This window comes from Gopherus evgoodei, chromosome 11 (assembly GCF_007399415.2).
Source record: "Gopherus evgoodei ecotype Sinaloan lineage chromosome 11, rGopEvg1_v1.p, whole genome shotgun sequence".
NCBI lineage: Eukaryota > Metazoa > Chordata > Testudines > Testudinidae > Gopherus > Gopherus evgoodei.
The window spans coordinates 46,602,733-46,616,483 of NC_044332.1; the positions used below are offsets into that span (position 1 = coordinate 46,602,733).

At 40.3% G+C, this 13,751-nt stretch overlaps 1 protein-coding gene across 1 annotated transcript in view; it reads left to right on the plus strand.

The window, feature by feature from the left end:
* KCNH7 (potassium voltage-gated channel subfamily H member 7) overlaps positions 1 to 13,751 on the plus strand; it is a 353,127-nt gene that overhangs the window by 214,261 nt on the left and 125,115 nt on the right. Inside the window, exons 5-7 of the mRNA XM_030580821.1 lie at positions 3,390 to 3,410; positions 3,929 to 3,952; positions 6,973 to 7,187. Of these exons, the coding sequence (XP_030436681.1) occupies positions 3,390 to 3,410; positions 3,929 to 3,952; positions 6,973 to 7,187 (260 nt within the window). The remainder of the gene's footprint in view (positions 1 to 3,389; positions 3,411 to 3,928; positions 3,953 to 6,972; positions 7,188 to 13,751) is intronic.

Here is a 13,751-nt window from a genome sequence, read left to right on the forward strand (position 1 = left end):
TGCATTAATTCAGCTGGGTTCAAATTTGCTTACCATAGAAGGCAAGGGTCATTGAGAGTATCAGTTATTTCATGTGGTCCAGCTACCTATCAATAGGTATGTCAAAAATATTGAAGCTGCAGTTGTCAGCTTGTTTTAAAATGCAGTTCTGTGCTGAAAAGTGTGACTCAGTAAAAATGGCAGGGTGGCTTTCCAGATTCAGTTGTGTGTGTTTCATTGGTTTCCATATCAAATTTACTCTGTTTGAAAGTATGAAAGTAAAAAGCCAGGGAGAGGCTTTATTATCTACCTATCCTATGCTCCAAATGCAAGATGGGTTTTTTACACTTCAGACACCAGCACCAGTATTATAACTTCTGGAGGCAGTTTAGGCCTTCATCTACACCTGGGCAACCTTAGTGGCTTCAGATTATACCCTCCATAACACCTGTGCAATGTGCCAAAGGCTAAAGAGGTTTTGAATAGGTGTCGCTGAGATCCTAATTAAGCCTGCAGAATCTGTATTACTGTTAATGAGGCATGAGACAGAAAGAAAAATGGGCCTAGTCCTTAGGTATGCCACAATCCTGTTTGGCATAGCTAAGGAGAGATGTATACTGCCTTTGTGCTCCCTAAATCATCCCAGTTCCTAACAGCCCTCTAGGAGCCGGGTGTGCCATCTATATCCTGGGAACAAAAGCAGGTTGTGCGGATCCAGCTCCTTTCCAGATGCCTGGCATGGCAGTTTCCCACCCACTGGGGATATCAGTTGGCGGCTCCTCCATGGGGCCGTGAGCACGGGCGTGTACTTGGCGCGGTTTACCCCTGTCCCGGACACCTGCCCCTTCTGCGGCGTGAGGGAGACCCTGGCGCACGTGTACTTAGAGTGCGCCAGGTTGCAGCCCCTACACCGGCTCCTCACAGCCATCCTCTTGCGTTTTTGGTTACACTTTTCCCCTCACCTCCTTCTGTATGCACTCCCTATCCGTGGCCCCACGAAGTCCCGGGACCTCCTGGTCAACCTCCTCCTCGCCCTGGCGAAAAAGGCCATCCACGCGACCAGGGAGGGGAGGTTGGCCGACGGAGACTCCGGTGACTGTGGGGCTTGCTTCCGCTCCATGGTCCGATCACGCATCCGGGCGGAGTTCCTCTGGGCGGCGTCCACTGGCTCCCTTGACGCCTTCGAGGAGCAGTGGGCGCTGTCCGGGGTTCTCTGCTCGGTGTCCCCGTTAGGTTCCCTCCTTCTGACCCTTTGACCTCACTCCTGTCCCTGTTCTTTTATTAGTTGTCCCCCGCACTCAGTGGGTTCTGTGGCCCTGTGGTTCCTCCCCTTAGGCTGGGGGAGGATCCTTTAGCAGTGGGCGGGCTTTGCCCGCCCACTTCCCAGACACCCAATAGATGGCAGTTTCCCACCCCCGTGGAGCTGATCCAAAGCCCAAGGAAGTCAGTAGAAATATTTCCATTAACTTTAATGGACTTGGATTAGGTCCTATGGGCACATTTTAAAAAATATTTGTAGGCACCTAAAGATGTACATGGGCACCTAGACCCAGATCTATGACAGGATTTAGGCATTGTGATGCTGAACAGATAGCTTTTAGTATCTAGAAAATCACAAGAACAACGGTGTAATGAACAAGGCTGAGTTAGGAGCCTAGGCTCCTAGTGGGATTTTCAGAACCACTCAGCTGACAAACTCCCACTGAAATCAATGGGAGTTAAGTTGGGATTCACGAGGGGTATTTAGGTGCTACAACACTCCGCACCCCTAAGGAAGGTGCCAAGCTCCTGTACAATGCAAGGGGAGAATGAGGTGCCTAAGAATAGGATTCACAAAAGCCCAAAATGTTGATCAGGGAACTGCTCAAACTAGCCACAAGGAAATTCTGAGAAGGGGGATGTTGTCTAAACCCCACCACTCAAAGTTACTTAAGTGCCTAACTGTGGGCCAGAGGGAGGCCCGTGTCTCCATTTGGGATTCAAAGTCTTGGACCCTCTCCTGGAGTTGGGCATCTAAGCCAAGTCAGCCCTTTCTCAAGAAAAGAGGAGGAGGAGGTGCTATTGCCCCCTTGTACAAAGCCCAGTGGTTAAAGCAATCACCCAGGACATGGGAAACCCAAGTTCAATTCCCCTTCTGCCTGATTTGGAGCATTTGGACTTGGATTTGAGATTCCCACCTTTCAGGAGCATTCCCTAACCATTGGGCTATAGGGTAGGTCTCTCTTTCCTGTTGAAGCTATTCCAATGTGTATAAATACACCTCAACCCCAATATAACGCTGTCCTCGGGAACCAAAAAATCTTACCACATTATAGGTGAAACCACATTATATCAAACTTGCTTTGACCTGCCAGAGTGCACAGCCCACCCTTCCTGGAGCACAGCTTTATCATGCTATGCCCAAATTCGTGTTATATTGGGTCATGTTATATTGGGGTAGAGGCGTAATTAAATATTAATTGCAGCAGGGGAACCTGAATCTCTCACATCCCACGTGAACGTCCTAACCAGTGGGCTAAAAGTTATAAAGGGGCGGGTGAGGGTGTGGGCAGGGAAGAAGAGAAGCACAAGCACAACCACCACCTCTTACTGTTTTATGTGGATTTAGGCATGCCTGGGGCATACCTACTGTATTGGGCCCAAGAGGCAATTTGTGAATCCTGCTGGGGCTTAGGCATGAATGAGATGCCTAGACATTTGGTGCTGTCAGGACTGAGGAAGCTGTTAGTCTGTCCAGCTGCCAAAATGTAGGTGCCTCGGGAACTTTAATGGAGGAAACGTGGGTGTCTAGAGATTTTAGGCACCTGCAGGGTTAGGCAGCCGCTGAGCAGGGATTTTGTGAATGCTGGTGGTGCCTAAATGTTGGATTTAAGAGCCGAAAGAGGCAGTTGCATGCCTATGTCCCCCGTGTGAATCCCACCCTATGTGTCTATCTGTGTCTGTAGGTGCCTAAATCAACCTTTGCAAACCTTTGCAAATCTGGCCTTATGGTGCTTATTTAATTAAAAGTTACCATTTTGCCACTTCATGGAAGGATAGCTTTCTTCTTCAAAGTGCAGTGTTGGAGGATCAATCTCAAAATCAGCATATTGAGGGGGAAATGTATTGCAATTTTGCTACTGAGGTAAGACATATGGTGGAGATTTTTCACTGCTGTAAATTGTCATAGGTCCATTAAGGAGTTATGATAGTTTACAACAGCGGAGGATCTACCACATAAATTTTAAAAGTTGTTGAACATAATCAATTATCAAAATGATTTGATCTTAACTGGAAGTCAAATTGATGGAAAATATAGTAATTCCAGTCGGATATATATATATTAACCAGTATATTGTGCATTCTCTGATGTAGATTTTAGTTTTCTTCTTTTCTCTTCTCTTCTTTATTCTTATTATGCTGAAAACCAGACAATGGTCGCAATGTCAAAGGTAATGTATGAGTATAAAAGGTACCACCCAGTTCTTCAGTTGCCACACTCCTTGGCATGTTAACTTGCCTGCTGTATGAAATGTACAAATGCAACATTCACATGCTGACCTCTGTAGGGCCGGATGCATTACTGAAATGATCTTTGTTTTAGTTTGTTGGAGACAGAATTAATCCCCCAATTATAGCCACTACTTTAGCTACCACTCCTTGGAAGAAGCAAAGGAATGGTTAAATGATAATTATGCTTGTTCTTCTTAAATGTTTGTTAACAAAAGAGAGAGAGAGAGATTTACCTAATTCAGCGCTGTAGTCCTTATACAGGCAAAAGTGTTATTGAAGCCACTGGGAATTTTGTTTATGAAATGAATGTAGGATTGGATCCTTAATGAACAATCAATAGTTAGGAGGCATTTTGTTGTATTTCAGTTACCATCTTACAAGTAAAGAACATTAAATAATAATCAGGACCCATGTGGCAGTCTCTTCATTTATTCCTCTTTTGTCTCCTTAAAACTAGTTTCACGCTCCTGGATGGCAGGGGGTATGGTTTCAAGCTTAATGTAGTATTCAGTGGGCATGCATGAACTTCATTGCCAATTTCACATTGAAATAACTCTTAATCATGTACACTAGTATTCAGAAATAATTTCTATTCACCAGAACAATGACAGGAAAAGGTGGCTGGGCTGTGCCTTTTATATGCCATTTGGATTTAATTCCATAGCTCCTTCTTCTGCTTCTGGAAAAGACTTCTTGCACAATGCATCAGAAAACTGAATTCTGCAAGAGAAAACAGAAAACTACAATAGTTGTAGCTAAATTTGGGAACTGTTTGGTTCATGATTTCATGCATGCTGCAAAAGTGTGTGTACCTGGTAAAATGTCTCCTGACTCAACTGCATGTAGTGCATGAGCTAAATTCTGTAAGCAATTCATCACCAGTGGACTATGAAGTCACTACATTTGCTTCTTGTGCCTGTCAGCAGAGTTTTAAATATAGTGCAATGTCTTTTTTCTGTAAAACAAATTTTGTAAGTGAATTTATTGCTGGCGAAAGATTATGGATTGACATCACAGGAGAGGGAAATCCTCAATTAATTGACAGAACAGGTATAGCACAAGCAGTGGCAGTGCAACACTGCCCACCAACGTGCCTCACATTTGATCTAGAGGGATTTCTTTTGGGGCAAAGGGAGACTATTTCATTCTCCATGTTTATTCAATCCCTGGCCTCTCTGCTGAAACTGTCAACAAGGGGCCAATTAGTGTCAGTTCTGGTGGTATTTTGTTTTTTTTTTTTTGGTTTTGTTTTTTCCTCTCCCTGGTACAGACATCTGTCTACTAGGAAATGAATACAGAGCAGCTCACAGTTGGGAGTAATTTTCAGTCACTGCAAACCAGACATTTGGGATTAACCCACTAATGTCCTTTAATGAAGTAACATTATTAACTCATTGTCAATAAGACATTTTAAACCTTGGAATAACTTTTTTGAAGCCAAAGGATAAAAAGCAAGGTTCTAGGCTAGTGTGCTGTAATACTAATACTGTAGAAAGGGAATCACTAAATCTCTAGTTTCAGAGTGGTTGCCGGGTTAGTTTGTATCAGCAAATCTCTAGTGAATCACTAGTCAAAGAGTTAGTCAAACAAATAAAGCTATTTCTCAGAGAGGAGTAATTAATTGGATCTCTAAACTTCCTTACAGTTCTCCAGACCCATTCCCCTCTTTAAAAAGATTACTCTGTACCAAGCACATTTTTTGGCTCCCAGACCAATTTTATAAAATGAGCATAGAGTAATGTTCAGCTATATAGATTCAAATGCCTCTGTGCAGTATTGGAAAGAGCTACCTTTAATGGATATCCATTTCATGAAGCAGCTGAGTTGTCACTGTTATTGAACAACTATCATGAATCTTATTAAAATAACACAAGACTCTGAAACATACATGGAATATGATAGGAAGTCCTATTTCTCCCAATAATCTGTTGAGAATGACAACTGTAACAATACTTCTTGAAAATCAGCATACCATTATAAGAGATTTTTCAGGAACATTCCATAATATTCACATGAGTCAAATCCTAAACCCCTTATTCAGTTGAAGTCAATAGGAGCTTTATCTAAATAATGTCTGAGTAAAAGTTCAATAAAGATCTCAGAGTTTTGTCCATTGTTGGGTGTCTAAAAAAACAAAATGTAGACCATATGTTAATGAATACTTCAATTCAAAAAACAGTTCTAAAATTCTTTTAATAGTTTTACATATGGTTTATTGGATCAAATCCATCCCAGGTATATTTCTATTTGCTCTAGTAGAGTTGTATCATGGATGAATTTAACTCACTGTATATATTTAAAAATATTCGTTAGAACCAGTTATGAATCTAATTTTATTTAAAATCGCTATACAATGGACCATTGCCATCTCAGACTGGAGCACTACCAAAGCGGATCAGATTATAACATTGGCTAAATGACCATAAGACAAATTACATAAGTAGAACACAGTCTGTCGAGAATGCAGTAATAGTAAATTGGTCCTCTATGGACTAGATTTCAGTAAACAACATGAGAATGAGATTACTGATTGAAAACTGTTTGGTACTGTTTTCTCTCTATTATAGTCCTGGTCACATGAATGAAAAAAAAAGAGATTTAGAATCTATGTGCAAATAAAGACACAGCAAGCATTAAGTACCAGGATATCACAATAGATGCATCATGCTAAGGGATCTAGATGTCATAGCTGATTAATTAAACCAAGGGAATGAAGAGAGACACAGGTTATAAAATACCTTAATGAGGTAGATAAATGCTTGCTTTTAGTAAAATCATTTCAACTTTTTGCATTTAAAATTACTATCGTTTCTCCATCTCCACTGTAATTATTTTGCAGATGGATGTCAAATAATTTTAAACCATATCTGCACTCAGTTAATTGATTGTTATCTAAAATACCTGAAATGATTTAATCAGCAGGATTTGAAGAAAGGCCAATATTCAAATAATATTAGTCAATTTATCAAAATATGCTCAGCTTTTATAATTCATGATTTTACAGACATAAACAACACAGGTGTGTTTAACCATCAATAGCTAAATAATCTTGTGACTTGGCCATTCAGTGAGTCACAAGGTTGAAGACTAAAGCTCTTGAGCACCCAGGCAGAACAGCCATTCCTGTACAAAATCAGTTCCTGTCCTCTTCTTTCACTTTTATATGTAAAGTAAGGACATTATTTTTTCCAATCTATAGTGTGACTAGTTCAGAATTTTTAGGGACATATGTGCACAGCATCCATTGACATGTTTATCCATTGACTTCATGTACAGTACTCTAGGCTGTGGACAAAGGGAATTATGTATGCACATTCAAGAGCAAATTTGTCCCTTATTGGCCAGTAAAAATCCTCTTTTTATACAGACTTTTTTATTATAAACAAATTTTAGATTAACTATTTTAGGTACATATTTCTGTGGTACATCAGTTAAACATCATGGACAAGGTCTTTAGTTCTCTCCATTTGTCAAATATTAAGTATGCTTTCCAATTTTTAGGGCCTTTCAATCATATCAAGTCCAGTCTATTGGGATCCACATCGGATTCGAACCTCAACAAATATAGCACCATCAACAAAATTCCACAGCTCACTCTGAACTTTTCAGATATCAAAAATGACAAAAAGTCTTCATCACCTCCTTCTTCAGAGAAAACAATTATTGCACCCAAAGTGAAAGATCGAACGCACAATGTAACAGAGAAGGTTACCCAGGTAGGATCTGGTTTACAATCCTTTCTGTTCTCTGAATTCCTAGTCTATGTTTTAATTCTATTAAATTCATTCTTCACATTGTTTATTCTGAAACCTTGTTCATCGTGAATGATTTGGATGTTTCCAAAACATTTTAAATTATTGAGGTTTGTGCTTTCTAGTTCAATTATTATCCATGCCAGGTGTAAAAGGCGTCGTTTTGTTGATATTGCTAAGCTTCTCCTAAAATGCCCTATTATATTTAAAAGTGGTGTAAATAGTTAAAAACTTTTGCTGTTCAATGATGATGGGATGTAGTCTGTTATTTATAGTGTTTGGGCATTTACTTTATTGCAGCCAGTGTCCACAGTGACTCTACATCAGTGATTCCTGACAGTGCCTGCTCAATCAATATGTGACTTATTTTGTGTAGCTTCTCATTCTGTATTCCTTTCCCTCATCCAACTTTCTGAACTGCTGGCCAGTGCAAAATACAATGTAGTGGTAAATGATATGTGACTGTGCTACTGCTATTGGTAGCATAATGAAGCCCACTAATTTATGTTCCAGATCCTTATTTTTTCATATTACCTTTCTTTCTTTTTTCACACACATATAAAAACAGCTGTCAAAATCAGATATGAAGGCCCTTGGACTTCATTTTTACAATTTGACGAAAGCAGACATTGTCTCTCTTGTCCACTGCTTTTCAAAACATGGTTTCCATCTGCATACATACAAATATATGCTGGTACCTTCTCTTTGTTAGCATCTATGTAAGCCTGTGATAACTTCTGCCAGCAGTGGGGATGTGATGTGTAATTTAAGCCAAGTTGAGCACTCTGAAAATTTGGTCCATTTTGAAGGACATTTGTTTTAATCTACTGAAATATGTACACAAAGCAAATCTGGCTGGTGTAGGATGAACCATACTCTAACAGCAATGTGTACTGTAGACTGAAAGTCTAGAAAATTGTAGCATAAACATTAATGACTTTTATACCATAGCCTTTTGTATGTGGTAGGGTGGAGCACAATCTCAGGAGTGGGACTGAAAAGATTTTGCCTGGAGTGGACACCATCTCACCAGAACAGGATAAATATGATTGGTCCTTTGGTGTACATGCTCTTTCTGTGCAGAGTGGGGATTGTCCCATGATCTGGGGAAAGTAGTAGGAGATCAGGAACAAGCAGTCCCTGTGTTCCCTACAATCAGGAAGTACAGGAACTGTTACTGTGAGAGTTTCTTTTGTCCCTGATTCCTGTGCCTGAGCACAGGCGCTGGTCACAATTTGTCCCTAGCAAACTGATCTGCATGCTAATAGTGTGGGTGGGTCTGGATGTGTCTGTATAAAATACATAGTAAAGTAAAGATGGGGGAGAGAGAATATATACACAAAATTCACACTTCGTGTATTTAGGAAAGTATAGCTCAAGAACAGACTCTCGTTAAGTATTGTCTGTTCTGTGAAAGTATCTGATGTATAAGCTTGTGCTGTAAATGGTTGTTGTGGAGTTATCTGAACTTAATAATTTATTGAACACAGGAAGACACTGAAGAGTCCAAATACAGAGACTACAGAGGCTGGAAAGGTCTTCATCCATTATTCAATATGATCTATATCCAGTTTGTCACTTTAGGATGCATTGCTCTTTTGCCAGACTGATGAACAGAGTAGAATATAAATAAATGGAATAAGTTTTCATTTTTGAAGCCATCAGAAGCAGTTAATGGGAACACCAGTGAATTTTCATTGCACACTTAGGAAATCAGCCTACTTTTAGCTGGACAGTTCTAGTTAATGGCCACAAGAACGTCAGCTGTTATAGTGGTTACTGGCTGGATTGAAGGATAGAGCCCCAAGAGTTAAGAAAGTAGTGATAGATGAAATTCTAGGGGACCCGAAAGGTCAATATGGATCAGCATGCAAAAGTTTGGGTGTTTATTTAAAGCTTACCAGAGCTGCTTCAATCTGTAAATATCACAAGACTTTGCTTTCTTGTGAGTTTCTCTGTCCTTGCTGCCATCAGATGGACAGGAAAACTGCTAGAACAGCCTTTCTTTTAGCATTTCAGTAACTCATAATTCCAGTCCCAGCTAAAACAGCAAGTGCAGTGGTGTGAGAACACATAAAAATCGAGTTGAGTTCAATTTTAGCTTAGGGTAGAAGACCTGATTCATTCTTGTTTTATACCCTATCCACTTCAATTATCCAGAGTTCCAACCATTGAAAATTAACATTTTTTCTTGGCCGCCTTTTTATATTCTAGACCCACTGAGTTGCACTGATTTTTAGAGAAGTATTATCAAAAAATGGTGTGGGGTATGACCATAATAGGAGACACACAGATACAGCTGGCATGCACCACTCTGAAAATATACCACCAGAATACTTTTGAATTTTATAGGGTATAATAAATTATTGTATTTGTTTGGAGGAACAATCAACCTCTTGATGAAAAGACTGGCAGTCATATCTCCAGGGACCCAATGAGGTTATTCTCCTGTATACAGGGTTACAGTCATAAGGAACATGAGTGGAGTATAAAAACAAGAAAAACGTGAAGTCTCACAAAACATAATGATCCATTAGATTTCAAGCTTTAATGTTTATAGTCTACCAAAAGAGATCAGATTCAGTCTCTGCTGGTTCAAAGGTACAGGTTGCACTGATCTTTGCCAATGGGAGTTGCTGCTCCTAAAAAGATTCTGCCCCAGTGAGGAGAGATGCCGTTACACCACCATTCTCTGGGTCACTGGACAGTTCCATCAGAGGAGGGCAGTTTAGATTCTCTCAGAGGCTCCATAGGAGGGCAACTAGTGGAGTCTAACGTGGAAATGCCTTGTGAATCCACATGCCCGGGCTGCCATCAGGGCCGGCTCTAGCCATTTCGCTGCCCCAAGCATGGCAGAACGCCGTGGGGAGCGCTCTGCAGCTCGCTGGTCCCACGGCTCCAGCGAACCTCCCTCAGGCGTGCCTGCAGATGCTCCACCGGAGCCGCGGGACCAGCAGTCCCTCCACAGGAATGCCTGCAGGAGATCCACCGGAGCTGCCTGCCGCCCTCCCAGCAACCAGCAGAGCGCCCCCTGCAGCATGCTGCCTCAAGCAGGCGCTTGGCACGCTGGGGCGTGGAGCCGGCCCTGGCTGCCATAGTCACGTCATCTTTGAAGGCAGCACAGCCCCCTTTTTGTGTCTATAATGTATCTCTCAGTGCCTTTGAAGCTCTATGTTATTAGAGATAGTCCTGTCTCATACAAAATCTCTACCCATTCTGCACAGGCATAAAATGGTCTTCTTAATTCTAACCTAGCCTGACATTTCATACAGCAGTGGCCCTTCAAATTTGCCAGTTGTCTTAGAAATTTAAGTAGGAGTTTTCAGTTTGATAACCCTCATGTTTGCAGCTTTCAAGGCATTTTCTGTAGCAAACACTGAGAAGGACAAGTGAAATCTGCAGATAGTTAGATTCTCCCCCACCTCCATTTATATACTGTGTCCTAAGTAAAACCAAGAGGATTTTAAAGAGCTATCATGCCACCATAACATATTGCACAATCTATGGCATAACTATCCATGAAGAAAAGTTGTCTTCAAATTCTACAGCACATTTGCCCTGACAGAATGCCATTCGATGTTATTTGAAGGCTTTCCAGTTTATCTGTATTCCAATCAAATTTCCAGTTAATCAGTAAGTATTAGCACAATTTATAGGTCACACCTCATTTCTTCACAAAACCACTCAGTCCAAGTGAAAACATGACCAGACACTTCATATCAGTCTACAGTAGAGGTAACGGTTGGTTTTAACTTAAAAGAAAATTATTTTCCTTTCTTTTAATATGTATTAAAAGTAACCACTTCATTGTGAAAGTCCATTGCATCTGCTGTGCAATCAATGAAACAGGGCATACCTCATATATTCAGCAGGCACATTTGACCTGAATATACTTGGTAGTACTTTCAACAACAAAGAGGCAACATGAAATAGAAATCAGTTGTGACTTTAGCCCGGTTAATCAATCTCAAGAACCTTTTAGAGATAATCCTAAGTAAGCCTCCCTCCCTCTGGTCCTCATGTAGTGCCTAGCCTGAGCTGCAGTTCTTGCTTCCTTGTGAGTACAAGGAATGCTCTCTGCGTGCCAGGAAAGCTGGCTATCTGGAAGGGTTCTCCCAGCACATTCACTTAAGAGATGCAGCAATGTCCATATGCCTGATGCCTATTGATGGAGTGCCAGCGGCATTGAGCTCTCTACATGCACAATGTGTCATGGAGTTCCTGTTGAGACTGTGTAGCTCTGCACTTACACCACTGCCTAATAGGCAAGACTAAAATTTAAGGGCTAGATTTTCAAAGGCACTTAGGTGTCTAAGATGTAGATAGGTGCCTGGTGGGATTTTCAAATGCACCTAGACCTGCATCTATAGGCACCCAAATACCTCTGAAAATCTGACCCTACTAGATTTAGGGAAATTATTTAAGGCCTGGCCCAATGGCTACGGAAGGCAATGGAAGTCTTTCTATTGACATCAATAATAACAGCTACTATTATTATTTGTATTGCCCCAGTGCCTAGAGACCAGCCAGGCTAAGTCCACAATGTGCTACTTGGCCAATGGCAGATTGCTGAAGATAAGAAGAACGGTTTATAAGCCTGCATGGAAATATTAATGTCATAAGGAGGAGCTAATGTAATTTAGCCTTCAACTTCCATAGATCTGATTTATTCTTACTGCCTCTTTCTACTGCTGCCATGTCAGACAGTTTCCATACTCCTCTGCCCCTTGACAGAAATATAAAATAACATATTGTCCGTCCTCTTGGAGAAATAGAAATACAAGTTGTATAAGTTCTATCTTAAAATCAGTCGGTGCCTAAAATGTAATTGGATTCTTATCTTTCCTATAGTTCCCTTTAGATAGTTAACTTGTGCCTTCAACCATTGCACTTTCTTCATTGGTCAGTGGTGAAAGATTTAATCTCTTCTGGATACATTTTCATATATTTTAAATTATTCAAATTAGTTTTACAGATAAATTTTTTTACATCTAATATAGCAAAAAGTCAAATTTCATTAAAAAGCCTAGGTTTTATAAGTTATGCAAGCATAAGTCAAGCTCAATTGTCTTTTTCTAAACTCTGATGGGCTAAATTAGTGCCAAAATGCACAATTCCTGTCTGCCAATGAGTCTATGTTATGGGCAGATTTTTTTTTAAAAATCTACATTTATTCCCCAAATAATTTAGATATTATGAAAGCTCCAACGGAAATGTCTCAGATCGGCTTGACCTGCTGAGAACATTAATTCTCACTAAATTTAAAATTAAATTTGAAATGCTCTGTGAAAAATGCTTCATGGAACACTTCCAATTTAATTTGACATAATCTTATGTCTCTATTAACTTTGTGTCTTTCTAAAAGACTAATACAGAACCACAATGGAAATATACCATTTACTGTAATGAGAGAAAAATCTAGTAGCAGAAATATTTTCCTTCCTGCCTTATTACCTTTACTTGCCAGCCTTTTCCTGTATTCCTAAACTATATAAGTGGGTACAGGGCCAAATCCTCATCTGGTGTAAATAGATATAGTTCCATTGAAGTCAATAATAGTATGCCTATTTAAACCAGCGGTGAACCCTGCAAATAAACTAGATCTGTCTGCCTTTTACAAACAAATTTAGTTTATCCAGGAATAAGTTAAATTTTATTTCCTTGCATCAACAACACAGCTATTCATGGGGGAAAAAACTGACAAATGTCAGTTTTTTGTGAATTTGACTAGAGGTAAAATTTTCAAAAGTGAATTTGGGATTTTCAAAAGCACCTAACTCCAATGGGAGTTAGACACATAGGTGCTCTTGAAATCCCACTGGGTCCTTATCTGCATCTATAGATGCCTAAATACTTTTGAAATCTGGCCCGAGGCCATTTGTACTCTAGGAAGCTCAGCATGTTTCTAGCTTTCTAAGACAGCAAAGAAGTTTTTATAGCAGGTTTAAAAACCCAGTGCAGAGATTAATCAACAGGATATGAGAGTAATGATACAGGGGATAATAATAAGTCAGTGTCATGGTCAGACTGAAGCAGTGCTCCAATATTTTGTTCTGGACTGGAGTGCATCAAAGAGTTCCTCTCCTTCGTTCCCCACACACAACATACCCTGATCATTCAACTTCTTTCTTCCATCCCCAAGAGCCACATCTCTCTTCCCTTGTTTTCCATTCCTTGGCTTTATTGAAAAAAAGCCACTTCCCACTGCTGTGGTCTGGCACCTGCACCATGATGGCAGCTGTCTCCATAACTCAATGTCATGGAGGGTTGTCAGCTCATCCACTGCATTGACTTGTCAGAAAGCAAGAGAGTCTTATTCTTTGAAATTTGGGATCTCTGTGATGCATCACTAATAGTGGACCTAGTAGTGGCAGAATAAGAAAGAAGGCAGAATGAATTCCTTTTTTCAGAAAGTATCTATGGGAGGGAAGGAAAATATTTGCATCGCTTCTATCACATTCTAAAGCTGGATAGGACATTCAAGGAATAAAAAAAGAGAAGGGGGATGGTACAAAGATGGTGAGACAG